The sequence below is a fragment of the Stegodyphus dumicola genome, chromosome 1 (assembly GCF_044657685.1).
Source record: "Stegodyphus dumicola isolate Sdum_Otavi_A_Nest chromosome 1, ASM4465768v1".
NCBI classification, from domain to species: domain Eukaryota; kingdom Metazoa; phylum Arthropoda; class Arachnida; order Araneae; family Eresidae; genus Stegodyphus; species Stegodyphus dumicola.
The window spans coordinates 13,591,457-13,615,082 of NC_140768.1; the positions used below are offsets into that span (position 1 = coordinate 13,591,457).

The 23,626-nt window shown below is 34.6% G+C and overlaps 1 protein-coding gene across 2 annotated transcripts in view; it reads right to left on the minus strand.

The window, feature by feature from the left end:
* Nucleotides 1-23,626, minus strand: part of LOC118183910 (uncharacterized) — a 204,007-nt gene that overhangs the window by 78,289 nt on the left and 102,092 nt on the right. For both annotated transcript variants that reach the window (XM_085812905.1, XM_085812902.1), the window contains exons 2-3: nt 15,737-15,804; nt 7,437-7,517 (exon numbers count right to left, since the gene is read on the minus strand). In XM_085812905.1, the coding sequence (XP_085669031.1) occupies nt 7,437-7,517; nt 15,737-15,804 (149 nt within the window). The remainder of the gene's footprint in view (nt 1-7,436; nt 7,518-15,736; nt 15,805-23,626) is intronic.

Genomic DNA, 23,626 nt, shown 5'->3' on the forward strand with positions numbered 1-23,626 from the left:
CTGTTAAAGTTGCAGCATTTCTGTTATAACAATATTTGTAAGAACAATAATTGTTGTAGCAGCAGTAATTGTTATAGCCCTTCGCGGCACCTAAAACTTTCCTTCTGTACGCACAGAAAAATTGAATGAAAAAAGATTTGAACGTTACTAAAGGTTACTCTGAACGTTCTTCATTTATAGTAGATAGCAGCTCAACACAAACCAGTCCATATATTTTAGCCATATTTAGTTTTTTAAGATCCTCATTTTTCAAAGAAATATTCCAGATTATTTCAGGGTATAAAAGGAATTGTTTTAAAGAAAATTTCTATGTTATTTTTTGGCTGTATGCTAATCTCCTTATCCTATATTAGTTTTAAATTTTTACCTTGAAATCTTGCCTAAAACCGAAGGACGAACCGAGGTGTTCCCAGACTGGGCTCACCGCGAGTCTAGGTCACTGAGAGGCAGTTGTATCTTTGTTTCTCTGCAGCTCATCGTTCAGCTCATTAACAGAGAAAGGTGGGTCCACATTTGTGTTTCATTTTCTGTTTTTCGGGGAAAGGAGTGGTTCCGTTATCAACTAAGAAAGTTTTGGTGTGATTTTCTGCAGGTCAGGGATAATTTTATTAGTTAGCTGTTTGGTTTTTCAATAGAGCAGTTCTCTTTTTGTCTTTCGCTTTGGTTCAAAGAAGTTTTCTTAGCGCTACGTTTAATAGTTTTGAGTTGTAGACATTTATATTTTTATAGTTTATAATTTCAAATTGTAGATGTAATATTAGTTTACTTTTTTCGGGTTTTTAATGGATTTCCAAACGGTTCGGAGAGGGCTGACCACTTCTAAAGCATTGAAAGTGCAACACGAATTGCTTTCAGATAGTGAATCTGATACGAATCCCAGCACATGTGCACAATATGCAATATTGGGCTGTGCTTTTTCAATAGTGGTGTCACTTTCTTCAAAAAGTACCACAATGAAAAAAATAGACTAAAGTGTAAATATGAAATGTAAATAATGCAAATATCATATACCCAAATAACGTTTTTGCTTCCTTGTACGAAGTAAAAAGAAAATATTGTAATCGCGAAAAGTTTCAGGCAGCATATTTCAACGAAAATATCCATTTTGTCCACGATCGAATGTAATTTAACAATGTTTTTGCGTCATATCTGTACGTAAGGACAGAATAAAAGACTTATTTCCTCCAACAAAATTATAAAATTGCTTTAAAATGAATTCCGAAGAGAATTTTTCGGGGCGTCTGTACGAACATATGCCTCAGAACGTATACGTCTATGCGTACGTATCTCGCATAACTGAAAAACGAGTAGATTCAGAACTTTGAAATTTTTTATATAGTAGTGCTATAACGTGTAGATGTGCACCTCGTATTTTCATTGCAATCGGCCGCATCAAACTTATATAAATATATTTATACATATATCCACTCTGTTACCCGGCTCAGTGACCTCAGTTTCTTTACTCGTATCTGTTTGTAAATTCTATATTTTTTGCTTTAAAAATGATTAAATTATGTTGTTTTAATCTTTCGGTTAAGGTTTTTATGATTTTAGTAAATCTATATACAATATGTTTAGAATTATCAACAGTTTTAAAGCTCTTAAGGTGCCGCTAAGCCTTTTTTTAATGGCGGCCATTGATTGTTTACATTTGAAACAGCAGACTAGTGGATTTGTTGCCAATCTAGAGAAACTTAGCATCGCAACAACAAAGATAACGCCTTCATTTATTATTGCCAATTGAATCATGCTTAATTCTTTCTGGAATTTTTTCTAGGAAATAAGTGTTTAAGATTTACTTCGTAATTTTTAATGCAGATATTTTCAGTTTTTATGTATTTTCGCCTTCTCGCGAAGTGAGAACTGAATTAATTGTATGAGAAATACTCAATTGTCTGTGAAAAACTGTTTCTTTCTTGTTTTGTTTGCTTAATTTCTTTCATACATCATTCTAGCTTTATTATAGTATTTGAATAGAACATGTGGCAACGATTAGATAATTCTATTCTTTAAATGATATAAATTTTGTGCATTATGAGTTATAATATGAACGAAATATAATACTGTTAAGTGAATCAAGCGCCAGAGTGTCGCTATGGTAAACAAATACTAGAGTGAATTTTAAAGAATGCATTTATTCTGTTGTGGTATATGCTTTGTCGGCGAAGTAGATTTAATTCAATCCAATAAGTTTATATGAATTGCAAGAAAAAATGCGTATAATTTAATATTTCGTACAAGGAAGTCATGTGGTGTATACATTAGATTTTTTTCATTCATTAGCATGTAATCATTATATAACCAAAAATAAGCTTTTTAGGGTATCGTAGAGTAGCAGCTCTCCCCGTGGCACATCCTTAGTAATGCTAAATCTGCTATGGTATTCAGAATCTTGTGTTTTTTAATCGTGGGCAAAATCTGTTATTCTTTTACGCGTTTCCCAGCAATGCTTGTTTCAGCACTCTTTTCGAAGCTCTATTCAATCAGTGTGCTCGCTTGGAGCACACCCACAGAATTAAAACGATAAATGCCTATCTTTACATAATTTTTCTTGTGTAGTCCTCTAGGCCTAATTAAACTGCCTACCTTTTTTTTTTTTTTTTTTAAATCAAAATTACAACTTTAAAAGGTAGCGGGCGGGAAAGGAATAAACAATAATTGTAGGAAATGAAATTCTTATAATTTCACTCCTCGACACATTCCCAACTTAACTGAGACTTATTGAAAAGACTTACCTATGTACTAGAAATGTTAAGGGGACTCATACACCTTAAAACCTTGGAGTTGAGTTTATAAAATGTGTTTTATTAAAAAAAATCTGTAATGTTTTCGTGCATAATTTTTTTAACACTAAAATATTCATCCAATTTTCGGTTCACTTAGAAAATAAATTCCATGAAATTTCAAGTACGTACCATTAGCCATTTTTAAAATATCATGCGGGCAAGGCGGGAACATGACGAAATATTTTGTCAGAAAACGGATTAAATTACAAAAATATTTGTGGCAACACAAACTATCTGGTTACTAGTTTCTAAAGAAACTATATTATGTAGTCAGTTGTAAAAACGTGGAAGTAATTGCTTTTAAAATAAATAAAATATCCCGATTCTTGCAGCACTCACATATTCCAAGATCATAAGGGGTTTAAGGTGTATGAGCTCCTTTAACGTCTCTTGGACTCATAGTTCTGGTCTAGGTAATGGCTAACCAGTTAGGATCAGTAACAACTACATCAGACCCGTGGCTTATTCGGTGGTGAGTTCAGACTCGTCAGAGACCATATGGTACTGTCTTGACTACCCGTTGTTTGTCAGGTTACAGCCGAAAACATCGCGGCAAAAACATCGCAGACGAAAATGTCGCGGAGAAAACAACGCAAGGCGAAAACGTCGTGCTACAAAACATCGTGGGAGAAAACATCGCAAAGAGAAAACATCGCAGTTCTAAAACATCGTGGTACAAAACATCGTCGTCGAAAATAAAGCGGTTCAAAAACATCGCAGTTTAAAAACATCGTCGTCGAAAATATCGTGGGAAAAAATAAAGTATCCACAAATCATCGCATGATGATAACATCGCAGACATGCTTTTTTCAGGCATGCTTTAATGAGTGTAAATGGATATTCCCATAATGATTTGTGAGGGCAAGATGGAAAGAAGGATAATTTTTACTTTCATATTTTTTATTAATTAATAAATTTTTGCTGAGAAAATAAAAAGGAAACTTAAGCATAAAAAATTAATAGCACTTAATAGAATTTTAAACCGACATAGTTAACTAACAAAGGCCATTAATAAATCATTTTTATAAAGTTTTTACTGGTAATATTTCATGAAAAGTATAATCTATAAGTTACATTTAATTTTCTATGCTTAAGTTTCCTTCTTGCGTTTTCAGCAAAAATTTATTAGTTAATAAAATATGTGAAAGTAAAATTTATCCTTCTTTACACCTTGCGCTCACAAATCATTATGGGAATATCCATTTACAATTATTAAAACCTGAAAAAAGCATGTCTGCGATGTTATCGTCATGCGATGATTTGTAGATACTTTATTTTTTACCACGATATTTTCGACGACGATGTTTTTAAACTGCGATGTTTTTGAACCGCTTTATTTTCGACGACGATGTTTTGTACCACGATGTTTTAGAACTGCGATGTTTTCTCTTTGCGATGTTTTCTTCCACGATGTTTTGTAGCACGACGTTTTCACCTTGCGTTGTTTTCTCCGCGACGTTTTCGTCCACGATGTTTTTGCTGCGATGTTATCGGCGGACACCGTTTGTCAGGACTACCCGTTGTTAGTCAGATTTCGAAGGTTGCCATTTAGAGGTCTTAGTCAACACTTGGGGATGGACTGCAATGCATCTATTTGTTCTTATTCTCTACAATTGGTGATGTTCATTTCTTTTTTGGTGAACCAATTGCCTTCCACATCTTGCTTACATGCAGATTCCTAGACTGGGTGTATCAGATAAGTTCCCCTTGGTTGAACGGAGGTTATGCTCTCTTGGATTGCCTCTAAGAGTTGTGCTCTTTAACCGTGTATGGCAACTCTAAGCTAGGTCTGGGAGTCTCTTCTACCTGGTGCACTGCGAAATCAGCTAGTATCTGGCGCATTGTTCTATGCTAGGTCTTGGGACCCTCTTCTCCCTTGTTTAATACTGAGAAAAGCTGAAAGAGTACTTGTGTGTGAGAAGTTTCTGAAATTGCATTCAATCCCGTACGCAACGAAATAAATGGTACGATTTCATTGAACCCGATGTCTAATTCTATAATAAGTTATATGAAATGGATTCTAAAATGCTCTGTAATCTGAACAGAAGGTAAGTTTGAAGTATTTAATTTATTAAATCAGTAATTATTACTGAAATAAATCTACTCCGTGCTTAGAATTCCCAGTCCAGTTTAGAACGTAACAAGTATTCGAAGGACTGGACCAAGAAAAATGAGCTTTTATTACATTCATTTATTTGATTATTCAAATTATTTTATGCTATGCAATATTTTTCGTATCAAATAACAACGCCTCATTTGCAATCTGCGAGATTTTCCGTTTCTTATTAGCAGAAAAAGAATAATAGTTTTGAAACGGATTAGACACAGTATCATACTTGATTTTGTTGTTATGCATAAAGATGAACTAATTAGGGAAATTAATTAAAAAATAACTAAGTTATCGGACTTAAATCTGAAACTTGGAATAAATTAGTTCTTTTCTCTGAAATTAAATATTTTAATAAAAGGAAGAAAGAAAAACGAAGCCGTTTCTGAAAGTTATATTTTTCAACTTATTAAATCAGAAACTTAATAATTATTAAACTAATTATCCAATTCACATTTAGAGATTTTTATTAGATTGATGTAATTCATCAGCCTGGCTTACTGTACTTGTATTCTTGTATTTGCCAAATTATGATCAATTTATTTCTACAAATTATTAACCATTAGATGTAAATTATAAGAGTCATTAGTAAGTACTTCGTAGTATTTGGGTTCTTTTCTAGGCATTCAAATTATTCATATTGCATTAATAATTGATGCAATCCAAAATATGTATAGGAAAATGAGATTTAAAATTCTGAAATTTATATAAGTAACGAAAAGTAATAGTTATCTACTATTGCGTGATATACTAAATAACTTCTTAACAGCAGTAATTACTATATAGTTAAGACCGTATGGTTCCATTGATTTCACTAATAGTTATTCTAATTAGTTAGCCTTTTCTGTCTTCTCTTATTCCCCTCGCCTTTCCTCGCCAGTATGTAAATTAGTTAGGGTGAACGAGCATATTTAAACTGATGTAGAGAAAGGCTTAGACAGAGCATGGTTTCGCTGTTGTAAGCGCACGTTATTATTTCTGTATATCGGCTTTGCATTCTTGCAGCCGAGTTATTATCCTGCTGGTGTACGTTCTTACACCTGCCGGTGTAGATGGTCAACCTGTTAGATGAGACAGAATTGTGTAATCTTGAACTAATCTTGACCTTTAAATTTAGGATTCTATTAACTTTTAAATTCTCACCGCAAATGTTCGGTGACCGTAAGCACGTAAATCCGTGTCGTCTATAAAGTATCGTGTTCAATAAAAGGATCATTTACATCCTTCCCATCTTAAAGTCTATGCGAGAATTCGCAAGTGTTAACACTTAAGTAGATCTAGTTACATTCCATGATAGCTAAGAAGACAAGATCCAATAAGACAAGTAGTTCTTTATTGAATAGTAGTAGTGATGTATTTATTATGTGAGAGTATACTAATGTGATGCGTAGCAATAATTAAGAAATAATAGTTTCCTAAGTAAACCTTTGCGATTTTGCAGCTGAGGATGGTGGTCCGGTAAAACCATCGAAACTAGTCCTGTAAAAATTTTGAAAATATTACGCTGATTTTTGTTGTTTGACTTCTGAATTAGTATTTATTCCGCGTGTTATTGTGTCTTAAATAATAGTTAGTTAAAAACTAAGAGTTTTTTTATCTTCTGAATAAACAACTTTCAGTTAGTATATTAAGTATCATCAAATATTGTAGTGAAATGCCCATATTCGGTAAGATAGCTTCCCTGCAAAGCGGGTTCAGGGTTGCCAGAAAGTGGCAAGGAAATGCAGGGTTGCCACATTTAGTACGAAATCGCACATTTCACGACAGAATTGCAAATACGCCTAGACGGAGCAAGAACATTTGTATTCAACATTGTATTGAACATTGTATTGAACATTTGTATTTGTCAATAAACAAAAAATTGTTTATTGACAATGCGAGAAACGTTCATGCATTCATGCAGATTCTTCATTATTTAGTTTTTTAAATATAATAGAGGGCGATAATATTTGGTGGCAACACTTTGAAAAGGGAATCAACGCAGAAAGTGAAATGACGCAAAATGGCCGTTTTGAGACTTATAGCTTATTGGGTCTAACGGCCCTTTTGTCTAAAAAGCAAAAGATACTAAAATTAAAAAAGTACTTTTTCTTCTAAATTTCCTACAGTAACCGTAACTGAATATTTATCTTCCTTGTATTCTTAAAATAATTAGCGGGAGCAAAATTTCGATGTTAGTAATTATGAAATGAGTTTAATTTGAACAATAATAAAACTTTCATTCAGAATTGAGCTGTAAATTAAGTAAGACGAAAGAGCACTATGATTGGAATTGAAGAAACACGTTTGTAAAAAAAGAGATTAATATTTTATTACTGTCAATGCAATAAAAATATAAAATCCAAAATGTTTCTAAATTTTTGCATAAATTTTTATTTTAAATATATTTTATTTATTTTACCACAAATTCAAGTAGTCAAAAGGGGGAGAAATCAACTTTTTTTTTTGAGAAATTCTATTTCAATACGTGGGCACACCCCTTTCCCCAGTTTCTCCCCAGCTGGTTACAGCACTTCTTATTTAATCTAAATTTAATTACTTACCTCTAAAAAGAGAATACAAAGGTGCATCAGAACTTATCGTGGCACAAGCTTGTCGGAGGGATTTGTAACCATCGCAATAAGCTGCAATAGATAAGAAATGAATACATCAATAATATGAGACTTCATTTACAAAGTTATTAACATATTTCACACGAAAATGTATCGATACATTTTACTTTTTAATGCACTTAATTAGGATCCATTAGCTTAAAAATACTAGGATTTGTCTTTATAAAACTACATTTTGAATTTACTACAAAAAATGCACTTGCAAAGTATTCGCCAATTTCAAACCAACAATTTAAGCAGATATTTTTTAACTTCCTTTTACAAATTAAAGGAAGTATTGGAATCGCGAAAAATTTCAAGTATCATACTTCCACGAGTATTCATGTTTAACCGGTACTGGCTATACTCCCTATAACGGTACTGGCCGCTACTAAAAACCAGAAGTGGTGGCCATTTTATTGTAGATGCACATAACAGGCGGCCATCTCTACTTCCTATTAAGGGACAGAATTCACTTTATGAGAGAATTTAAGTTAGGCAAGTTTGGCCTATACACATGTTTGGTCCTAGTTAGCTTCAAAAAAATTAAGAAATACCTAACTGCTACGAATGATGGAACTACTCTGATATGCGCCCTCAAGTCGCCAAATTTCCGCCATCCAAAAACACGGTTTTCGCGAATGCAAAAACCACGTTTGGAACACACAATTTAAGCTAAAAATCCGAAACAGAAACAAAAAAGTTTAGATAGCAAAACCGTAAATTTCTAACCAAAATTATTTGACAAGAGTCCATGTACACAGCGATATGTTTTAACTTAAGGGGTATCAGAAACCCCTATACCGACAATGTTAAATTGGCCATTTTCGATGTACTTTTTCTCAAAATCTGCTTGAAATTTTTTGTGTAATTAAAGTATACCTATCTGATTATACTGAAATGAGCTTTTAAAACATTTTGAATTTTTGAGTAATTTACAGAATATTTTGTTAGGCATAGTAAGTTTTAGCACTTTTCTCACACAAAACACTTTTTAAAATTTTTTATTCCAAGTTTATCACAAAAAGCTCATTCCAGTAAATATTAGGAAACCTAATAAATAAGCCATAAAAATTTTAGATACCTGTGAGCAGTAGTTCCTGGGAAAAGGTACATCGAGTGTAAAAAAAAATCACGTTTGGAGAAAAACGCGTTTTTATGTAAAAATTCTCATTGATCAGAGCAGTCGATGACATATTAAAACTAGATTTTTTTTACAGTTCTGATTTTCATATAGATTAAAGAATGGTATTTTTAGAAAGATAAAAGTGAAAAGAATTTGAAAATGCCCAAATCCGAAATCACAATTTTTTGAAGATTTTGAGGTTCCAACACCCTTTAAAGATTTACAATATATGAAATAGATAATAAAACAAATCCGAAATTCAAGATGTCTATGTTCGGGTGGAGGACTACGTTATTCAAAATTGGACTGTCCTAGGTACCGTTGCTTTTTCGCAATGCTAGAAACAGGTACACACATTCATGGCATTTTTCGTTTTTTAATTTCTTCAAATATACACGGGGGGTTATATTTGGTGGCAACAATTTAAACGTAATATGTCATTTATAGTGATTCCGTGCAAAATGTCGTTTCGAGACTAATATTCCATTCGGGATTAATGTCCTTTATGGGCTAATAATATAATGTTTCCCCAAAGCTTTCAAAAGATGTAATATGTTAATAAGTTCTCTCCTAATTGTTTAGGAGAGAACTTATTAACATATTAAATGCTTTACAGAAATGCTCATTTCTTGTGCTACCTCGCGAGCTCCCAACGCTACTCTGAACCCTTTTCTCGTCTGGGATCACTTTTAAAAAATGAAAATAAAAATTTAAACAAACTCATCACTCTATAAGGTATTTTTTCCCTCCTTTCTACATGCCTACGTGGTAGCACACACGGTAGCACACTTGGCGCGTATTCGAGAGGTTTGGGTTCGAGTCCCAGCGAGAGCACTGCACATTTTGCATGTCTTCCGCTTCCAAAATAACCTAACGTCTCTACAGTGGCGCCCGAACTAAAAGGTCTTGGTGGATGATGATCCTTCACGACCAGGATTTGGCGACTGTGTCCCCTAATTCCCAGTCGCTCTTTAAAAGGGGGAGAATATAAAGTATTTCCGCACTCGTTCCTTTCTGCATGCCTTCGTGGGGTAACGGTAGCACACTCGGCGCGTATTCGAGAGGTCCAGGTTCGAGTTCCGGTGAGGGCATTGCACATTATTCACCATTCTTGTTTCAAAAATCCTAACGACACCACAACTATCCTTCTGTTTGTTCTGGCAATACCAGCCGCTTTTGTACATGCATATATAAGACATTAGCTTATACCCACATAGCACAAAAACATCCTTGGGATATCCCGAGGATGTTACTCGCAGGATATGCGCACATCCTCAGGACATCCCGAAATATCCCCAAACATCCGAAACACCTCCTCCCGAGTGCTTAATGTCACTTCCCAGTACATCCTCAGGACATCCTAACTAAGTCCCATCGACAGCGTACAGAATGTTATTAGGATATGAACTCCTACTTACTACATCTTCAGGACATCCCGGGATATCCCACTAACCTCCTAAACACATCCCATTATATATTAAGTTTATAAACTTCGGTGTTGCCGGATAAATCAGTTTTTAATTATGTTTTTCTTAATATAATACACATATACCTTTACATTTATAAATGAGGTAGCATATTTTAATATTTTACTCTTTGTAAAACTTCGACGCATTTTTTTTTTTTTTTTGGTAAACAAAATATGTATACTTTTAATTCAAATAATGTGTCTATTAACGGAATTTCTGTGAAGTATACCACGCAGTCTGAATAGGAAAAATAACAAAAAATTGCCAAAGCACGCGAAATTTATGTATAAAAGAAAAAAAGAATTACTTTAAGTCAGCTCTTTTACGGAATTCTTTGCGTCACGCAACTTCTCCATTACCTGAACGAAGGTAAACATACACATACACCTGAAACTATTGGTATAAGATACATGCGTGTGAAAAAAAATACCCCAAAATGACGTTGCTAAGCTCAAAACTTGCTGTACGGTTTAGTTTTCTTTCCGGAGACCTAAAATTTATTGCCAACTATTAAAAAAAGTTTTAAATTTCCTTCCGTGGCATTTTCCTCCTTATTTTTGGATAAATTTCTTCGATCAGAAACGCTGTTTTGGGATAAAGCGTTGGCTAGTTGTGAATAATTTTGGAAAAAAGAAAAGTGTTGCCAGTTTTAAAGCAAAAAAGAAATATTTAATCGGAACTGACACCTCAGCTAAAACTTTAGCAATAAATGTAAAAAGGAAAATATTTAAATATTGACATATATTACTATAATTTAGGTTAAAATAACACTCCGAGCAAAGATAAATTTAGAAGTCAAACAACAAAAAACATTAATAACAATTATTATTTAACATTATTAAACAAACAGTTAAAAAATTCCCATCTCAACACTCCAAAAGAAACACTCTTCTTTAAGGAGATTATAACAATTCTGTTGTAATTCCGTTCTTTCCATAAATTAGCTATAAAACTGCACGCATGAAAAATAGAAGTCCTATGTTTCCCAGCACTGTTGCTCCGAAAATCACATTTTCAAGTTTTCTGCGGCGAAAATTAACATCTTCCATTGGTGAATTAAATTTTCTAGAGCCGTTTCACATTTAAAAAAATTCTGTTCTAGTTTACGACCCTAATTCTAATGCACCTTTAACTTCAGTCCTTAAGGAAATTATGCTTTAGTTTTCTTGTTTCATCAATAGATGGCGCCAGTAGCTTAACTCCTATTCCGCCTTTCTTACCTTATCACCATATCTAATCTCGTTCATCTGCACTTTGACAGCTGAGCGTAATGTTTCGGTAAAGCCATCGAAACTAGTCCTGGAAAATTTGCAAATATTACGCTGATTTTTGTTGTTTGAATTCTAAATTAAATATTCTACTTTATTCCAATTAAATACATTTTTGCTATAAGAAGTATTTTGAAGAAAACATATAGAATGGAATTAAAATAATCAGAGGACAAATAAAACCAAAAGGCAAGCAAATTAAAGCTCATTATTTAAGATAAATATAAAATTTAATTGCAGGTTACATAGGAAAGCTTTGTGTATTTCAAAGAAGATTAGATCCTTTTTCTACAGAAAATAAATTATGCTCATCAAGCCAGAATTATGTTAGTTAAATACCCCATATAAATAATTAGCCATTAATTTCAAAGTGTTTAAATCATATACTATTACTCTAATGAAGTTTATCAATTAAAATAGGGAGCTTGTAGGAATCTTCTGTTAAAATTGAATTCTGTATTTTAGATATCTGTGGTGTTTTATGTTGTGAATTATTTTGGGTTGGGAGAGGTTTAGTATTTTTGTGAGTTGTTTGAGGGTGGCTGGTTGCGCTCGTTTATGGAGATATGGGGCCCCATATTTTGAGCTATGTGGACACTCGTGTCGAGGTGGGCTGAAGGGAGCCTCCAATTCTTACCCAATATAAATATATAATGTTCGGAAAAAGAAACTACAAATAAAGCCCATTTTTTATCAAAAATAGAGAATCAAGGGCTACGAAAATCATTAAACACTTTGCTTGCCCATCATCGGCCGAGCGATAAAGTCTCTGAACACTGGTAGTTCGGTCCCAGTTCCGAATCCGGCGAACGAGCTAGCTGAATGGTCATTTTAGTGGTTTCCTCATGTATAACGTGTTAATACGAGCCAGTTTTCCTTCGAAAGTTCTCCATGTCCCCATTTAGTGTGTGTGGGGAAACATTGGTGCCTTAGGGCGGAACATGTAAATAATAATTAAAAACTGTTTAAAACTGGAAATAAATTTAAATCATTAATTATAGCTGATAGATTTTAGTTTTCGGGGTAGATTCGAAGAAGTTTAAATTGTAATGTTAAACTAACTTGTTATTATGATTTTGATTAAACATCAAGGTTGTGTAGAGCCATTAGGTTATTGCTGATAGCAGGAGAGATGAAAAATTAAGCAATGCCCTCGCCGGGACATGAACCATAGACGTCTCGAATAACCGCAGAGCGTGAGCGTGCTGACCACTACACCACCAAGGTATACTAAGAAGGCGGGAGAAATACCTTTTATAGTTGAAAAAACCTATTATTATGGTTTTGATCTTTAACTTCTTTGTTCCGTATAAAAAATAGACTACAGTCCCCACACTGCAGTCTATTTTAGATGAGGGCTTTTGGATCTAAACAGAGAGAGATTCCTGGCACTCTCATCGTGAATTCAGAATTCTACCAACTCTAACAAAATGCAATTATATTGGCTTTAAACGTCTCTGGTAGCTGATTAATACTTCAAACTCGCGCATCGATAAAGTTAGACTCAGCCAGACATACTTGCGGTTCCATAGCCCTGAGGGAAGATCATTTAAAAGGGTTGAACCAAGGGAGGTTTGGCAGTAAGTCTCCAATCTGGTGGTATCGAAAGCGAAGACGGCTTGCTGTTTTACCCCAATTCTGTGTAATCCCATCGGTACCAGTAGTGGTGCAACGGCCACTTCGTTGTATACCACCATGTTCTGTGTAATTCCTTCAGTTCAGTACTGCCCGCCTTATACTGGCCAGGGCACTTTGACCGACCAGTTAAATCTTCAGGCCAATACTGCTGCACTCCATGGTAGTCTCTGGTCTCCGGAGGTGGTGACCCCCGATCGAGCAGTTTCGAGATGGGTTAGAGAGATCAATTAGATTCTGTCTCCTGCAAGCGTGGGTCAGGCGGCAGCAGAGTGAGCTTTCTTACGCTCTCGTTGGAGGCGAAATTTGCCTAACAGACCCACCTTCTCCTAATATGGAGGTTGTAAGTTGGGGTTTTGGCCCTGTTGTTCGCCTGTGTGATTTCATGATACCAGTAGTTAACAAACTTAGCTTCACTAGCTTAGATTATTGTCTTTGGGCTGTCTTAAGCTGCTTGTAAGCGTTGAAACCCTCTGGCCGGCAAAGATTTTCTCTAAGAAATCACAAATTTTTCAAATCTACTATGAGAAAAAATTACTTTTTTAATTTTAATGTAAAAATTCTCCTGTTGTCTTTATACCTGGATTTGTGTACTTTTAATATATTACCTTAATTTCTTTGAAATATTTTAATATACATGTATATATAAGTTCTTACATACATCAAATAATTTTTTCTAAGCCGTATATATACTGCCTTGCCGGTTGGAGGGTTAAACTTTATGTGATTGTTATCATTTAATTTTACCTCATTACAAGTAGTGGTCATTTGTAGTACAAAGTTGTGTCCCTTATGTTCTTTTCCCCCGGGGGTTGACTCAGGCGAACGCCTGGGAAGTACTGGTTAGGATCTGTACCTAGGCAATCTCAACCACGGGGGCATAATAACAAACTTCACAGAAGACCTGAAGGCTCTCGAGACAGAGTAAGGCTCGGCAGGGACCATGCCTTAACTGCCCTTACTCTGTGGGGTCGCAACATTGTGAATTGATCAAGGACGGGGGTACTAATTCCGATAGGCGCCTATTAGGTAGCATTAGGATGGAAACCATATCGTTCCATCAGCTTTGTCCCTTATGTCGAAAGTTCCGTTAATAAGTTGTTTGCAACCTTTTGAAGTCTGTGTCATACTTTGGCAGACACGGTAATAACCCACTACCTGTCTAATAAAGTTCCAGGTAAGATAAAGTAGAACCCTATAAAATAAGAAATTGTTATTGTGTTCTGGTTGTGTAACTACTATATTAAAATGTACAGTGATGAATTATTTTGCTTTGAATATATTTAAAGAAAACGAACAATTTTATGTTACTCTTCTCGTATTTTAGTTTCCATTTTAAAATTATCTATCTCTTTCTCTAAAATTATTTGAGCTCAAAATAGGACAAATGTAGCGTAGTAAAAGGATATAGCAGTATTAGAGGCTTGCAGATTTTGGCGATATCGCGTGACTATTAGTCTGCTGTTTTATTTGAATTTATCCTTTAAAAATAATTTTGTTACTGCAAATATAGAAAGAATTAGAGATTTTATTAAATTTGTGAAATGTGGAAAGTAATGTTAGCTAAATACACTGCCTCTTTAACGTAAACAGGTGGTGCACATTTTCACATAGCAAGCTCGTTTATGAATATTATTGGCTGCATCGTTTGAAAGGGGAAAATATATACTATGGTTTCTAATTTTTCTCGAAAATGTGCAGATCAAACATACAGTAACAGCACATTATCTATTTTTCATATTTTCAGAGTTCGATAAAAATTTTCCAAAAACGTGACGAACAACTAAATTTTACCAGGATACAAAATATACATCTGGAGCATTACACATATTAAAGTGTTGATAGAAGCATGATGTTTCAACACATGGAGCATTACACATATTAAAGTGCTGATAGAAGCATGATGTTTCAACACCTGGGGCATTACACATATTAAAGTGCTGATAGAAGCATGATGTTTCAATAAGGAAACCTTCGTTTCTTTTCTTTAATATGTGTAATGCTCCAGGTGTACATTTTAGCAAGATACAAAATATACACCTGAAGCTTTACACATATTCAAGTGCTGGTAGAAGCATGATGTTTCAATAAGGAAACCTTCGTTTCTTTCCCGTGCATGATTTTATTATTTTTCATTCATGGAAACAATTGCAATATGTAAATAAGTAATCATGTAATAATGAGCGGTTTACGCCAATAAGTTGCTCATAACCTGTGTGGTCGTTATATGGAAATTAAATATTATCAGCAAGATCTAGTTCAGGGCAGAGGCATGTATTTATATAACGTTAGCTTATATAATTTTGTTACATATATTTTACATTTTCTAATAAACTTGAAGTGAAAAATAAAATTAAGCCTCAGATGTAAAACCAAACTTTTGTAACTGAAGCGAGAAAATTATAAGAATTTGTGTAAACAATTAAATTAAAGAATGTTAAAAAAATAAAAACGAAATAAATTATTAATGAGCTTTTGTTTAATGTTTCAAATAGAACTTTTCAAGGGGTTAGTGTTTAAAACATTAAACCGGAACGATTTACGAATGCCTAACAACATGTTTCGTTCTTCTAAACATCGTATGACTCAAACCGTTGTAAATTAATTTTTCTTTACTATTAGTTTAAAAGATTCTTTACTAGTAGATTAAAATAACACGCCGAATATTGTTTGCAAAATTATTTTTCTAAACGTCCTATAATATATTAAAAGAATATAAGTATACAGTAACTGAATTATGATCAAATAACTTACTTTCTCTGTACTGAAGGACATTTGTATGCTTCTCATATATCACAACACAACGGAAACACTTTTCCTTCCTACAAAGAAAAATAACATTTTCTTAAATCCTCAGAAATCTCAAATACTTAAAAAAGTGAATGTTTATTACATTTATGATTTGTATTTGCTTTTTATATTACAAATTCTTCATATTTTGGAACCTGAAATTAAATACAAAAACTCATTAGAAGTTTCTTTATGTACAACTGAAGAAAAGCACAAAACTTATATCAATGCTGTCATTTGTAAAATGACAAATGGATTATTAAATTACTCTCATTTGAGAGTCAAAACTCGCAAGAGGCTTTATTTATTTTTGGAGAAACTTCGGGGGTCTTATTTTAGTGAACTCAATAAAAAATATTTTTATTGTAGACATCTGTTTTATCGGGGGTTAAAAAATCTCTTAAAAATTAGCTGACGTCATCAACTTATGAGAGCTGTCGTGGTTGAAAAAATTCTTTCAGGCGATCTTAGATATAAAGTTTGCATGCATTGAGATTTGAATTGTTGATTTCAAATTCCCATTTAAATTTCTCATTTAATCTCCTTCATGGGCTTCGGGAATGTCCAACAGGGAATGTTCATCGTATTACAAAAGATAGATGCCATACAGACTGCCTATAAATTTGGCCATACCATGACTGTAGGTCTAGACTGTGTTTTGTTGCATCACGGTATCAGTTTGTAGTTCTGTCACAATATCATTTTAAGCCAGAAAAGAGAACACGATGTTTCAATGGTCCATAGAGAACACGATGTTTCAATTGTCCATAGAGAACATGATGTTCCAATGGTCCATAGAGAACATGATGTTCCAATGGTCGATAGAGAACATGATGATGTCCCAATGGTCCATAGAGAACACGATGTCCCAATGGTCCATAGAGAGAACATGATGTCCCAATGGTCCATAGAGAACAAAATGTCCCAATGGTCCATAGAGAACAAGATGTCCCAATGGTCCATAGAGAACATGATGTCCCAATGGTCCATAGAGACCATGATGATGTCCCAATTGTTCATAGGCAACACCATGTCCCAATGGTCCATAGAAAACATGATGTCCCAATGGTCTATAGAAAACATGATGTCCCAATGGTCTATAGAAAACATGATGTCCCAATGGTCCATACTGATGCAAGAGCAGTGTTGCCATCAAACCATATACCATGCATTCAACGCAGAAGAATAAACAGTTTTATTATAATATTTATCAGAATTATCATTTTTCAGGCACACGAAATAGCAGAGATATGAAAAAATTTTTGTTCGCCCTAACAAAAAGTAATCTAGATATAAATAAATCTTTCTCCAACAAGATACATGAGGTACTCAGCGCACATAAATAGGGTACAGTTCTATATCTCGCGTTCTACTCGGCCGTTTGACGAAATTTAACTTGCGGTTGTCATAACTTAAAAGCGCGACTTAGGATATATATTAGATTTACATATAACAGTGTTCTAACATACGTATTTTGACACAAAATCGGACTTTTTTTGGAAATGACATACCGTTTGTTTTCCATACTGCGATTTTACAACTCAAATTATGCCCAAATTTTAAATTTTGTAAATTTTGGTGGAAAAAATTACCCAGAAATTTAAAAATCAACCTTGGGGCAGTCTTTCCAATTTGCGCCAAGGGTAATTCACTTGGCGAAATTGTTAATTTATGGTATCCTATTTTCCTTTCGCTTGCATTGGGCACTGCCGGAAAAAAGGCCTATCATTGAGTCTTTCAAATAATTTTAACAAAGTGCATAACTTGGCGTAATTAACGCTTATAACAAACATGCCAAATTTCAAAAGACGCCAATAATACTTCAATAATACAATAATATGTTGAGAAATTTGGAATAACTGTGATTTTTCCGAGGTATGCCTAGAAATACATCTATTTTAAGATGACAGTAAAATTTTTATAGGCTATAAATAAAACATTTTCAAAAAATTTATAAAATTTGTAGAACATGCAAATCTTAAAAACCGGTTCAGAAAATATATTCGACATTTATTTGGATGGAACCTAAATTTCGTATTGTGAATGAAAGAATCAAGTAAATTTAATAAAAAAAATCTGATGTGTACACCACATGACTTTCTTGTACGGAATATTAAACTATACGCATTTTTTCTTGCATTTCATTTAAACTTATTGGATTGAATTAAATCTACTTCGCCGACAGCAAATAAACCAAAATAGCAAAAATGAACTCTTTAAAATTCACTCTATTTGTTTACCATAGCGACACTCTGGCGCTAGGTTAACTTAACAGTATTACATTTCGTTCATATTATAACTCAGAATGCACAAAATTTATATCATTTAAAGAATTATCGAATCGTTGCCACATGGTCTATTCAAATACTATAATAAAGCTAGAACGATGTATAAAAGAAATTAAGCAAACAAAACCCAAAAAGAAACAGTTTTTCACAGACGATTTCTCATTCAATTAATTCAGTTCTCACTTCGCGACAAAGCAAAAATACGTAAAAACTCAAAATATATGTATTCAAAATTACGAAGTAAATCTCAAACACTTATTTCCTCGAAAAAGTTCCAGAAAGGATTAAGCATGATTTAGTTCCCAATAATAAATTAAGGCATTATCTTTGATGTTGCGAAGCTAAGTTTCTCCAGATTGGCAAAAACTCCACTAGTCTGTTGTTACAAATGTAAACAAGCAATGGCCGCCATCAAAAAAATTATTAGGCTTAGCGGCACTTAACCAAATTTAAAATTGTTGATAATTCTAAAATTATTGCATAGAAATTTAGTAAAGGCATAAAAACCTTAACCGGAAAATAAGAACGACATAATTTAATCATTTTAAAAACAAAAAATGTACAATTTACAAACATGTAATGAAACTGAGATCACTGATCCGGGTAACAGAGTGGATATATATATAAATATATTTATATACGTCTGATGCGGCTGATTGTAACCAAAATACGAGGTGCACATCTACATGTTATAGCAGTCCTATATACAAAATTTCAACGTTCTGAGGCTAGTCGTTTTTGAGTTATGAGAGATACGTACGTATGTACATACATTCGTACAGACGCGACGAAAAATTCTCTTCAGAATTCATTTTAAAGCAGTTTTATAATTTTTTTTGGTTACTCGTTTCCAAAGCAGCTATATTATGTAGTCAGCTGTAAAATGTTGGAAGTAATTGCTTTTAAAATAAATAAATTATCCCAATTCTTGCAACAGTCACATATTCGAAGATCATAAGGGGTTTAAGGTGTACGAGTCCTCTTAATGCTTTTAAGTGCGCGTAGCACGGAAGTGTCGCTATGGTAAATAAATATAGTGAATTTGCTCTATCGACGAAGTAGATTTAGTTCAAAATTCGTTAACTGTTGCTTCAATTTTAAATGAAATGCAGGAAAGTTGTGTACAATTTAATATTCCGTACAAGGAATTTATGTGGTGTACACATCAGATTTTTTTTTCTTTTGTATACGTGTATAAAAGGTAAAGATACAAATTCCCAATATTAACAGCTAAGGATAACTCCTTAACATATTAAGACTGCCAAACACAACCTAATGTCATTTGCACCCAGTTCATTTTTGCATTCACATCACAATTATCAAACTGGTATGCACAAAGACAAGAATCCTTTACAAATACCCTTCACCCACGTCAAGAGAAAGTAATTTCCTTTCCTTATGAGCAAAATTGTTTTCATATTTCTCCAGATGTTTGCGATAGAGCCATGCATTTATGTTTAGGGTGAATTCGTTATAGCGATCCATTCTTGCCTTGTTTAGGCGTCCTGTACATAAGCAAATTCCAGTATTTATTTTAGGCGCAGCAGCTTTCTGTTGTGTGTCTTTATTTTTTCCGTTCTTTCCTTTCCTTCTTCCGCCTTCAGATAATGAATACCATCAAACCAAGGGAACGGAATATTTGTCCCCTGCAGGAAAGAGAGAATAAAAAGCAAGAGAAGAAGAGATAAGAATTCAGAATAAGGGAAGAAAAGAGTGAATGGATCAAGAAACATAAAAGAATCTCTGGAATCAAAGAGCTTGGTCGTAAAATTTGATGAAACAAATTAATCCTCGGCTTTTAATTGTGAAGGAGAAAAAATTGCAAAGAATGCAAAACGTAAAAAACATAATCAGGAAAACAAAAGTCGAAGAAAGTAAAATGAAAGCAGTTGCGATGCAATAATAAAAGTTCTGTGTGTCCGTGGTAGTGTGTTCGAATATTTGTATTGTGTAAAAATGCTTGTCACTGATTCCATGCCACGAGTCACTAACTGGTTAGTTCTTTCGATTCTTGGATTAATTCACGAAAGAAAAAAGAAATTGCCCAGAAAACGGAACTCTACAAATTCTTTATCTTAAACTGTGAAATGCAAAATTAAACATTTTAAATTACTTTTTTAATTTCCATTTATTCAAGTACTCAGAAGCAGTGAATTAAGGTGTAGGAATATTAGGATTTTTTTTAAACAAGTGTACATGAAAAATGAACAATAAAATGAATAACAACAACATGAAAAATGAACCGGGACCCGAAACCGGATCCTCCGAATAGGAACCGAGCATGCTAACGGTAACACCACAAAGGGGGAGGGAGAAAGGAGAGGTGTAAGTGTAGGTGTATTTAATTATGGCAAAGCACAGGAGGGCTATCTGCCTAAGGGGAGGGATGCCTTCGTGGAGGACTTTCTAAAAGAAACTGGCTCGTATATACGTTACACATGGGGAAAACCACGAAAACGCCCATGCAGCCAGCCCGTTCGCGGGATTCGAACCTCGGACCGAACTACCAGTGTTCAGTGACTTTACCGCTCAGCCAGGAGAAAGGAGAGAGAAAATACCTTCTATACCGCCTTCTTAAAGGGTAACTGGCGACTAGGGGCTCAATCGCCACATCCTGGTGGTGACGAATCATCATCCAACATTTTCTTAGTTCAGGCGCCACTGTAGGGATATTAGGTATTTTTGAAGCAACAGTACATGAAAGATAAGCAACGTCCTCGCCAGAACCCGAACCCGACCCCCCCCCACCGAATACGAGCCGAGCGTGCTAATCATTACATCACGAAGGCATGCAGAATGGAGAGAGAAAATACCTTATTTACTCCCCCTTTTTAACGGCCACTGGGAATTAGGAGACCCAATTGCCAAATCCTGGTTGTGAAGAATCGTCATCCAATCCCTATTTTAGTTCGGGCGCCACTGTAGAGACATTACGCATTTTTGAAGCAAAAGTACATGAAAAATGAGAAATGCCCTCGCCGGAATCCGAATCCGGACCTCCCGAATACGTACAGAACATGTTAACCATTATACCACGAAGGCATGCAGAAAGGAGGGAGAAATACCTTATAAAGGATATCCAGCCTTTATTGTATAATTGCCGTCCAACTGGAATAGTTGTTAGTGACCGTAAACCTCCTCTGAGTAGCCTCTCGACCCGAGTTACTTGAAATATCCATGCAGAATTGGTTACCAATCCAGCGGGAGTTAACCACTATCTACAAGATGGCATTTATTAAATGCAAAAAGAAATGTATACATGTGCAAATAAGGCATTTGAGAAAGCGTACAGCCATGTAGAGCCTAACAGGATATACTAGTACATTTACCAGACTTCACATATCTAGTAAATAATAACTTTAAACATCAAGCTTCATTCTACTCATTGCTTCATTACAAATTGAGTATTTGCTTATGGTTCATGAACTATATATTAGATACTATCTATACTTGGAACTATATACCAAGTAACGTTCAGCATAAGATATATCATTCCAAAGAAGGTTATGTACACATTAAGTGTAATTGTAATAAATACTATGCAATAAAAGAGTATGTGTATGTGGCGCTTCCTAAGTTCAAAGTTAAATATGTAACACTACACTGTAATTCCGTCTAAAGCAGAACGTTACTACTATCACTGCTATGCAATACTTTTAAATTCTACGTAACACAACAAAAATACAAAATTAGTTAGCGACTCTGACAGCCGCACCGAAGGGCAAGGATTCGAATCAGGAGAATGCATGCATGGATGCTTGTAAATGTATAGTGTCTGTGCGGCGTGGGAGACCAATAAATATGCTTATATGTTATTTAAGGCGCTTGAAAACGACAGGTGTATTTGAATCCTTGCCATGATGAATGTCGTGAGCTTGTACTGACCTTTGTTAGGCAAGCGAGATTGGTAGCAACAACAACAACGTATAATCAAATTCGTAGTTGGGATTACCTTATAATCAGATATGGCGACCGAATGACGTAGTGACATCGATACGAAATCCAAAAAAACTGTATTTTCTAAAAATAAACTCTTCTTCTTCAAGTTGTTGCCACCGAAACAGTAAAAGAAGTAAATTTAAAGAATTGGCTAAGAAGTAGCAGCAACACGGTGATAGTTATGGACACCTGCAATGTCTACATTTTTTCTGCTTCCTCGAACATATCGTACACCATCCGTACACCCACTTAGAGATGCTCTAAATGATGGCTTATATCCTCTCTAATGTTGTAATGGATCACTCGCAGTCACTCTTTCATGTTCGCTTCGAGATCAAAGTAGAACTGATTCACATCACGTAACTGCTCCAGTACGTCCCATCGCTAAAGACGCAGGAGATCTGTGGTAGCGCTCGTGTTATGAGACTGGGCATTATCATGAAGGACGATGGGATTCGTCATCAGCAATAGTCATCACTTTCTCCAGAGTGCTGGACGTACCGCAGGAAATCGCAGAGGTTGGCAGCGACGATGTTTCGTCTTCATAGCACGCCGTGGTGCAGTATCACTCCATGAATGTTTAAATCTTTGAAAACCGAAGTTTTCGCTAACCTGTACGCATAAAATACCGAACCGCCCGAAAAGAGTTTCGAGAGTCACAGTTCCTCCCCTCCCCATCTACTAACGCACAAAGAAGAGTGAAGATTTCAAACGTCATCTTGTTTATTTCCTTACAAATAAAGATAAGAAACCACAAATAAATCCTTTTAGGAAAAGCTGTCTGCAATAAAGATAAGAAACCACAAATAAATCCTTTTAGGAAAAGCTGTCTGCAATAAAGATAAGAAACCACAAATAAATCCTTTTAGGAAAAGCTGTCTGCAATAAAGATAAGAAACCACAAATAAATCCTTTTAGGAAAAGCTGTCTGCAATAAAGATAAGAAACCACAAATAAATCCTTTTAGGAAAAGCTGTCTGCAATAAAGTGATACAGTGCATTTGGGGAAACTGGAACCTGCTACTGCATACCTTAGGGGAGGGAAGAAAAGAACACCGAAATTTCGGCCGTTTCGGGCGGTTGTGGCAGCTTGAATGAAGGACCGTCTGGGGAGTTATGGTCTTCAAAGAGTTAATATTAAAGGGCTGTCATGTCATAACGCTACAGTCGTCATGGGAGATAATGAAAATCCACTATGCAGATCCGGTATGAATCTGTATGACTACAGTCCTTTGGTTCAAATGAAGGAACCATACCATACTAACTATTTTAACAGTAGAGTAAAAGTTATCAGTGTTTTAGGGAGATTGCTGCCAGCATCATCAGATGTGGACTAGCCGATGGTGCAAGACGCTTTACAGTAACTTGACATAATGTATTAGACATGTCATGTGATCATATAGAGGGACTGTTTTAAAATGTTTGTACTTATAGAAATATGTTTCGTTAAAGGGTGTTGGAACCCCAAAATCTTAAAAAAAAAGGTGATTTCGGATTTTTGCATTTTCAAATTCTCTGCACTTTTATATTTCTAAAAATACTATTCTTTAATCTCTGTGAAAATTAGAACTGTAAAAAATCAAGCTTTAATTAATCGTCGAATGCTTTGGCAAATGAAGATTTTTAC